This window comes from Phytophthora infestans, genomic scaffold, assembly GCF_000142945.1.
Source record: "Phytophthora infestans T30-4 supercont1.66 genomic scaffold, whole genome shotgun sequence".
Classification (NCBI taxonomy): domain Eukaryota; phylum Oomycota; class Peronosporomycetes; order Peronosporales; family Peronosporaceae; genus Phytophthora; species Phytophthora infestans.
In genome coordinates, this window is record NW_003303693.1 from 390,390 (window position 1) to 400,260 (window position 9,871).

The window sequence follows — 9,871 nt, forward strand, 5'->3', positions numbered from 1 at the left end:
CGCATTAGCTTCGACGAGGGGACCATTCCTAACCGAAGTAAGTTCAATCCGGTGCGCGTCTACAACAAGGACAAACCGCATAAGTACGGGACGAAGGTGTACATGACCTGCTGTGCGGAATCCGGGTATTGTTCTCGGTTCGTATTCTCTTTTTACTCTGTACGATACAGCATAAGCTACGCTGATTAGCTTGTTCCGGATGGTACAGAATAGCGTGTTCTGTCGGATACGGAGTTAGCTGACTATTGTGCTTGGTGTTCTGTATGGCTCAGCATTGAAGTGTACATGTATGCCTCGGACGAGTCGAAGAACGCGCAGACTCCTGCAGAGCGAAAAGTAGCCAAGTATAAAGCGAAGGGAGTCGCGCAGAAAGCTGTCATTCGCAACGTCTCTAAAGCTCTGGATGGGCAGCAGGGAAAACGTCTTATAATTGCGGATAACTTCTACTCATCGTGCGCACTCGCGATCGCGCTGATGGAGAAAGGGTATTACTACGTCGGGACACACCGAAGCGACCGTCTCGGTTGGCCAGCTGGATTCGCGTTCACACAGAAAAAGCGGCCCGTGTCGATGCCCCGAGGAACTTATCGTATTGCCCAGTCGAAGGATCACCCTGACCTGGTTGCTGTGTCCTGGATGGACTCAAAACCTGTGAATCTAATTGCTACCGGTTGTGCAACCACGGCTACCACCGTCACCAGAAAGGAGAAGGGATCCGCGATATCTCAAGTGGCGCCATGTCCTAAGCTACTTGCCGATTATCATAGTGGAATGGGGGGCGTTGACCGGCACGACCAGTTACGTCTCCAGAGGTATTCAATCCAGCGATGCGTTGCCTTCAAGAAGTATTACCGGCAGCTCTTTCTCGGGTTCGTCGACATGGCCATCGTGAACGGCTTCATCGTGCATAAGATAAAAATGCGAAAAGATGGCAAACCAGTACCAAGTCATGCAGAGTACATGCGTCTCTTACATGTCGAGTTATTAGCACTCACCGCGACAAGTTTGGCTAGTAATAAGCAAGCAGAAGACTTGGCCTCGATCCCACTGCCTCGACCCGAGCACCAACTACAAGAGCAAGAGAGAAAATACAAGGACAAGCGACGTCAGCACCTATGCAAGGTTTGTTCTGCTATGGCTCCACCAAAAACCAAAGGGTTTGAGAGCCGTTTTTTCTGCGAGGCCTGTGAGGAGCTGCACGATGGATATGTCCCCCTCTGCAACTGCATGCGCCGAAAAGAAGCAAGAAACCGACTCACATGCGATCAAATTTGGCATGACTCTTGGGCAAACGGCACTGCCATACCTGCTCACCTGAGGAAGAATATTCGATTCCGTAAGCGTAAACGCAGCGAAGATGCATGAGAGCATGCCGAGGTTAGTTAGCGAAGTATTAGTTTCTAATGCCGCATTGAAATAAATACCTCCTTCTCCCTGTCAGCAGTTCTATGCGTTCCCACACCAGCATTTCGGTCAAGTTCTAGCCTAGTTCTTCTTCACTTCCGTCTAGTCTAGAACTGGCCGAAAAGTTGGTGTGGGAACGCGCCGACGCGCCGACAAACCTTTAGCGCGACCAGTCATTCTGGCGCCAAAACCGTTTTGCTATCGGATTCCGGGGGATACTGATAATCAAAGTTTTTATGACAGACATCGTTCGCTGCACATCATTTCTAAGCCAATAAAAACAGAGATATCGTACAGATGGTGTACATTGTTGCATTTATGGCAACCAAAACATCACCTATGTCCCAATTCACAGCGTCTACGACACTGCTCATGCCGAACGGCTTGCAACGGATTAATTTTACCGAGCTAACAGCAATATGTTAATCAAGTCAAACAATTGTTCTGTATACTACAGAATAGAGTTCGGTCTACATGGGTTAAGTGGGGAACAGTCGCTGATACAGAAATCTGCCTGAATAAGGAACGGGGTTTCAACTAATAACCTCGCAATTTTTATAGTCGGGAAAGATTTAGGGAGATGGGATAGTGATGGGCAAGGTACTGGCAAAACAATCCAGGCACTGACTTTGACTTTAATTTTAAAAAATGGCGCGCAGTAGGTGGTCCTCCTTCGCTTCAAGCCCTACGAGCTGAGCTTCATTCCTACATTTAAATTCAAGCTCACTAGCCGACTGCGTCCTCAGCACCCCATGCCCTCCAATCGTCTCCGCCTCACCTGATCCGAATCAATTGCATTAAACGATACATCTTATCGCAAAAAATGATGCTCGCATTGGATCGGCAAGGCGAAGGCCTCGACAACTCGTACAACGTCGACCAGCTAACTGCACTGCTCTGGTGCGAGGCTCCATGGTCTAAAGTTAGCGCTCTTACGATTCAGCACTGCTGGAATCACTCTGGTCTCATTCGAAAGTCGAATCATTAATTTATCCTAACTTAATTCAATACATGCACATGATCCGATAGCATAGTCTGTTTTTAGCGAGGCAATGTCAGCTTATGCAATCTCTTTCTTAATTTATATCAGGCGTTCCTTATTCAGGTAGATTTCTGTACAGTGAAGGTGCAAGTTGCACTCCCCTCGTGTGGAGCAGCAAAGCGATTGCAGTTTTAATGCTGCCTATCGTGTCGTAGGAAGTTGGGAAGCTCTCTCTTGCCCAAGTTGAGAGCGTAGATATTGGTAAAACTACATTGTTGCAAAAGTTCAACAGCTGCAACAAGAGCTTCAACCACGACTAAAATGATTGTCCAACAGACACCTTTAATGCTGATATCCGTCGTTTATGCTCAATTTACCATAAATGAGCTATATTTACAGGACGGATGTCATGGGATGCGACGATTTGCTCAACGATTATGCTAAAAAAAAAATGTCTTGCCGCGAAGAGCTCACTCCGCAATTTCGCTTGACCCTCAAGAGCTTCAACAACTTTCGACTGCGCAATGACCAAGGAGATCCGATTCCCCGATAAATTCATGTGGGGTGCCGCTACTGCCTCGTACCAAGTTGAGGGTGCAGTGAATGAAGGTGGCCGCGGTGCCAGCATCTGGGACGCATTCTCACACACTCCGGGCAAGACCAAGAACGGCGAGACGGGCGACGTAGCGATCGATCACTACCACCGTTACAAGGAAGATGTGGCGCTTATGAAGAGTATGGGACTCAAGGCTTATCGCTTCTCCATCGCCTGGCCACGTATCATTCCGGCCGGGGTGGGTGAGGTTAACGAGGAAGGCGTCCAGTTCTACGACAACCTCATTAACGAGCTACTCGCTAACGGTATTGAGCCCATGGCTACGCTGTACCATTGGGACTTGCCATTGTCATTGCAGACGGAATTCGATGGCTTCCTGGGTGAGCAGATCCAAGAACACTTCGCTCAGTATGCTCGAGTGTGCTTTGATCGATTCGGTGACCGTGTCAAGAACTGGATCACAATGAACGAGCCATGGGTGGCCAACTACATGGGCTTCGGTTCGGGTATGTTGGCTCCTGGACGTAAGCACAACAAGCACTTTGAGCCATACCTTGCGGGTCACAACATGCTACTAGCACACGCTCGGGCGGTGGACGTGTACCGTAAGGATTTCCAGGAGACGCAAGGTGGTCAAATCGGTATCACGCTGAGTGCTGAATGGAAAGAGCCTGGCCCTACCGACGATCCGGAACAGAAGGAGAAAAACGTTGCTGCAGCGGAGCGTGCGATGGCGTGGAGCTTCGACTGGTTTGCCGAACCAGTGTATTTTGGCGACTACCCGCAGGTCATGAAAGACCGCTGCGGTGATCGCCTGCCGAAGTTCACTGAGGAGCAGAAGAAGCTACTGAAGGGCAGCTCCGACTTTTTTGGGCTTAACAACTACAGTTCGTGCTACGTCAAGCCGTCACCTGAGTTTGAGGATGGCGTCCCACCTCCGAACGACAACACTGGCGGACTTGAGGCCGATGAGGGCGTCACCGGATACCAAGATCCGTCCTGGGTGCAAACTGGAGCACCATGGAACTACGTGACGCCTTGGGGACTAAAGAAACTCTGTTTGTACATCCACGAGAAGTATCACCCGAAGAACGGCATCTACATCACGGAGAATGGTTCGGCCTGGCCGGATGTGACGAAGGAGGAGGCCCAGCAAGACACCCAGCGTGAGGATTGCTACCGCCAGTACATTGCCAATGTTCACGAGGCAATCACGGAGGGTGCCGATGTCCGCGGCTACTTTGCATGGTCGTTCTTCGACAACTACGAGTGGTCAATGGGCTACGGCATCCGTTTTGGCATGGTCTGGGTGGACTACGAGACTCAAGAGCGCGTGCCGAAAAAGTCATCGTACTGGTACAAGCAAACAATCGCGGACAACGGATTTAGCATCTAGGCTTCTACGTATTACACGATATTTTTGTTTCCGTATTACATACCTATACTGATACTTCTGCTGCTGGGTTAAGAGCTGCTATTGCTTTAACAAATTATATTGACGATCCTTTGATCGTACTTAGTCGAGTTTGTGTGTGACTTTTAAGCTGTTTGTGACACTGGGAAGGCATCGCAGTGCTCTCAACTCAGGAAACACACATCGAGAGACTGTAACATGCAGTTTAGGCTTACACGAACACTTGTTGTACCCGACTTTTTTTAATGTGAGCTTTAGCGACTTTGGCCCGAGGCAGGTTTTTAAGCTTCGTGTCATTGATGTAATATTTATGTTCGTCACAATTTTTTAATTGTTTAAGATACCACGATATTTTTCAGTACTACTAATACTTGCTGGATGAAGAATTGCTACTGTACTCCGATAGTACTATCTTTTTTTACAGGTAAGGAACATAATGAAATATTTGGATTTACAACATTATAATAGAGCGCGAAATTCTTCACTTTTATTAATGAGAGTGGTTGGAACCCCCGCCTGTGAAGACTCTTCAGGATTTGAAAAAATGGACGCTCTACGAACGCTCTTGTCTCAAATCGCTCCGGACCTCCCAGCTATCCGAACGACGTATACGTGTATGCATACGTGTATGCAAACCACTCATTACGCATTCCCCCCCCCCGATCGACGGAAGCCAATGAACCCGGCGGAGCGAATGCGACGGTCGGCGCGGAAACGTGTGCCCCCTGAATCGGACAGTGACAGCGATTACAACGTAGATGACGAGAACAGCGTTAGTGACGGAAGCGAGTTCGCGCTAGGCACGACGTCGAGTTTGACGGAGCATTCAGACAAATCAAGCCGCTCGGAAGACCTTCATCCTCAGCATTCGACTCCTCCCCTTCCTGGCCGCACCGTCTTCGAGTCGTGGGATGCGTTCGACACGTACATCCGCACATATCAAGCGGAAACGTACCAGGTAAGGTGTATTTGGTCTGCTTAGTGTATGACCTTCTCTAACAAGCCTATTGATATCCAGGTGCTCAGACTTCGAACAAACAAAGAAGGTTGGCGAAATAAACGCCGTTATCCAGCGGACAGGTTCCAAATCTACACCTAATCCGGAGACATGGGTATGGTACGCCAAGACGCTGGTGTGCACCCACGCCGGAAAGTACAAGCCGCGTGGGAAGGGCAAGAGAGCACGTCAAGAGTCTCGCTCGATCGAGTGTCCTACACAGGTAAGCCTTCCACTGGCGGGTGCTGGCGGGTGCTGGTGGGTGCTGGCGGGTGATGGCAGATACAGGCGGGTCCTAGTGTGTGCTGGCGGGTGCTGGCGGATAATACAAGCACACTAACGTTGTAATGTCTTTTAGATTAATGCCTGCGTTCGAGAAGTGGATAAATCAGCTCACAAGTTTGTTGTATGTATTACGAAGATGAGAACGACCCATAATCACTTGGTTGATTCGACAGCGTATCAAAATACCCAATTAACCGAACAGCAGTTGGGGAGAGTGTTCTGCAAACCGTGGGGGTTCTACAAAAGGCCGGTGCAGGAAAGAAGAGCATTCACCAGTTTATTACTGAGAATTCCGACTGTTCACCGACGATAAGGGATGTACACAATCTGGTACGAAAGCTGAAGAATCAATCAACCCAATCAACAACTAGTGCCCAACGTTTGAAAGCGTGGATGATGGATTTCTGTGGAGAAAACGGCAACATGGGCAGAATTTTTGTAGAGGCACAACAAAGCAAGGTAAACGATGATCGATCAGATATTTATTCATACCACCGCTTATAATCCTTTTGCTGTTTCAGAAAATTGCTACGTGCATAACAATGCAGACAAAACACATGCGGTATCTGTACGATCGTTTTCCGGAGGTCTTACTTATCGATGCTACACACGGAACAAACGTACCGAAGTACAAGGTATTTTCCTTCATGATTCATGACACCTTTGGTAAAGGGAAGTACGTGCAGCACGCCTTAGTCCAGAATGAGCGGAAGGAAACCCTGGAAGCAGCCATCGAAGAATTCAAACTGAACAATCCTGCTACGAAGCGGCTGCAGTGTGTCATCATTGACAAGGACTTTACCGAAATGAGTGTGCTGGAGGCGGCTTTCCCTGGGGTCAAGATTCTACTCTGCCAGTTTCACGTAATTAAGTACCTATCCGAGGAGATCGCCAAGGCCGACGAGTACGGGTTTAATCCGTGGCAGAAAGAACAGTTGAGAGGTATCGTCTCCCTGTTGGTGTATGCAAAAAGCGAGAGAGAGTACAACAAACACCGACGTTACATGCACCAAGTCATCACTGTGGGAGTCGTCGAGCGAGATAGTGCTCCAGTCGGGCACACTACCGACTCAGTCGGGCACGCTGCAGACGCAGTCGGGCATCGTGTAGAGCCTGTCGGTTGCGGTTCCGGTCTGGTTGAGCGTGAAGATGAAGAGGAGGAGGATCACCTAGAAGCGAGACCGCATCCCTTCGAATCGTATTTCAAACGAAATTGGGATAATTGCAGGGGCAAATGGTGCTCCTACAAACGCCAAAACGCTGTTACGCTGGGAAACAACACGAACAATCATCTAGAGGCCTCGTGGAAGCAAATTAAAGACATCGTGAACTCTTTCATGCAGCTGGACGAATGTATAGCGTCCTTGATGTACTACCAATCGCTCGCAGAAAAAGATTTCGTAAATCGAATGTTCAAGATTGGTGTTATCCACCACGCCTCATACGACAAAGAATTGCAGTACGTATCAAATCTAGTCAGCGAGCACGCTTGCAATTTGATTTTTGAACAGTACGCATATGCAGCTGGGCGTGCTACATACAGTTTCTACGAAGGAATTCCTGGTGTGATGTTTATCAAGAACACGACTCACGACGACGATGCGTTGGACGAGCCCAAATCATGAGTACAATGTGGACATGGGGAATTGGCGATGCTCGTGTATGTTCATGAGTACACGGTTGCTTCCTTGTAGACACGTGTTATACTTGCGCAAGGCATTGAAGAAGGAGACTATAATCCCGGCTCAGCTACATCCGAGATGGTTGCTGTCAACATTACGAGCATCATTTACAGTTCCCACCATACCCGATAAGGCTTTTCGCATACGACGGATTGCTAGACCCGAGCCAAATGCTTGGGATGCTAATCGCAAGTTCCGCGAAGCTAACCAAGTCGCAAACTGTATCACGAGTACAATGAGCAGTCTGGGAATGCGTGAGTACCGAGATGCTCTTCGAGTGTTGAATACTGTCGCTGAACTTTTCAAGCACCGACAGTTTCATGAAATTGATCGCCTAGTTTCAGACACTCAGTGTGTCCAGACTCAGCTACAATCTGATGCTCCCCCGCCTGAGGCTGAAGAGGTCCCGCCGGAGCCCGACCAACCACCGCCTGAGTCTGACGAGTTCCCGATTGCGTTCGAACCACCGGAGCTCGAGGAAGTCTCAACTACGTTGCCAGAACCGATGACTGTGACAGATGAACCACCGGGGAATCCAACACTTCCCTCAACTGAGTTAAATCAGCCCCCGACTGTGCCCCACCTATGCCCGACTACGGACGAGCTGCAACCGACTGAGTCTGGAGCATCGAGCGCAGTTGTACAGCTGTTAAATACTCACTACACTACAGAGCCTGTCGAAAGTACGGATGATTTTGAAATTGCAAGTCCAGTCCGACCGCGTGGTAGGCCAAAGCAGAAAGCATCCGCAAAGAAAGCCAAAAAGAATCGCGAAATCTCCAAAGTTCACCACGATTCAAACATGCATCAAATGAAGCTGGATTTATCGGTGCTCTCCGCCCTATTACGTGAAGACCACACATTCAATTCTGCAGAGACGACACTCCGACAATACCGCTGTTTTATTTTGGAGAAAAACCAAACCAAGCAGCCAATCGCCCACCAAAAAGGCAAACTATCACGGAAGAAGACGGTACTAAGAAACGAAGATATATCGCGAATTCTTTTTAAAGATATGCTGCGTAAGTGCAGCAAGAAGTTATCGGCCTTCCAAGGGAAGAACTACGGTCTCCGAGAGGTGGATATACTTCTTGAAGTGCCAAGTATTGGTGTGTTTACAGCTGGAGCACTGACTACAATGAGGAACTATCACAGAGCGATGGATGCTATTGCTCAGATTGACAAAGCTACTGTCTGGGCTACGACTATTGATTTTGGGACTGAGGTCGACATGTGGTTCATCGTGGAAGAAGATAAACGACTACTGGAAGGCCTAAAAAACACGCGTCTACAGTCAAATGAGGTAAGACACCTACCATATTTTTATGATAGCTCTCAATAATAACTTAATTGTTTTAGTTTGACCTATTAGATCTTGTCGGACGGGGAAATCTTAGCGATTCCACCTTAAGCCTAGTTTTGGAAAAACTATACTCAAACAACCCGCGAGTGGTGGTGATAACCCCAAATTTGTTTGGGTGGGTTGTGGGAAGGAATATTTCAATGGATGCTGAGACTGTCGAGAGCATTCTGTCGACAATTACTGGGGAGTGTGTACTCATACCGATCAGCTGCAATTCGAACCATTGGTGTGCTATTATGATCGACATCGCAAAACGTATCGTGTATATCTACGATCCAATGAAATCAAGCTACGTGGCCAGCGTTCGAGTGGTAGCAGAACGACTTAGACCTATGCTAGCAACAACCACGGGAGAAAGGTTTCGAGTGCAAGCGTACGAATCCGACATGGGGATTTAATTGAGCAACTATAACTGCGGGTTGTTTATTTTGCTTGCATTTGAGCAGTTCACAGGTGCGCCACCACTCGAGTGAATGAACAAGAAGCTGCTGATGTATCTGCGCTATAGATGCCTTTGCTTGTGTCTTCACTAAAAAATATACATCTACCTTCTTTCAGACTTGTAGAAGTTCAGTGGATGAACAAGATGCTGCTGATGTATCTGCGCTATAGATATCTTTGCTTGTGTTTTCACTGAATATAATACATTTACCCTCTTACAGACTTATAGAAGTTCGCATGCTCCGCTTGCTTGACTTAGCTAAGATACCTTTATCCGGATATACGCTGTCGCGAAAAAAGGGTGGGCAAACTGGCTTTTGACTAGTCGGGTACCCGTCGGTGCAGTCGGGCGTTGGTCGGGTACTTTTGTCCCGTCTCACGGCTTCCAGGCGGTTGCAGCAACACGTGCCATTATTAATTTGACATATTACAGTAATACCATGAATTCATACTACATACAGCGTAGTAGTTTACTACTTTGAAGTACTACAGCTGTATTAAGTAGTACTGTAGTATTAGTAACTTTTTTTTACTCGGGCAGCCGACAAATCAGAGCTTGTGATTGGTAAAAAAGCGAATTGTTCTTAAACCTAGGAAAAAAGGGCAAGACCATAATATGTCCCAAACTGAAGAACGCTGACCCTCGCTGACTGTACAGACCCGTTACATGTGAAAGTGTTGAAGCCGGGGGGGGCTCGACATGAACGGTCGACCATTTCTTTAAAGCGACATTTGATACCGATTCGG

At 48.0% G+C, this 9,871-nt stretch overlaps 1 protein-coding gene across 1 annotated transcript; it reads left to right on the plus strand.

Moving 5' to 3' along the window:
- Window positions 1-2,910: 2,910 nt before the first annotated feature.
- PITG_18231 (glycoside hydrolase, putative) lies at window positions 2,911-4,338 on the plus strand (the record flags this gene model as incomplete). The annotated part of the gene is made up of 1 exon (XM_002997813.1): window positions 2,911-4,338. The coding sequence occupies one exon, from the start codon at window positions 2,911-2,913 to the stop codon at window positions 4,336-4,338; it is 1,428 nt and encodes a 475-aa protein (XP_002997859.1).
- Window positions 4,339-9,871: the final 5,533 nt, after the last annotated feature.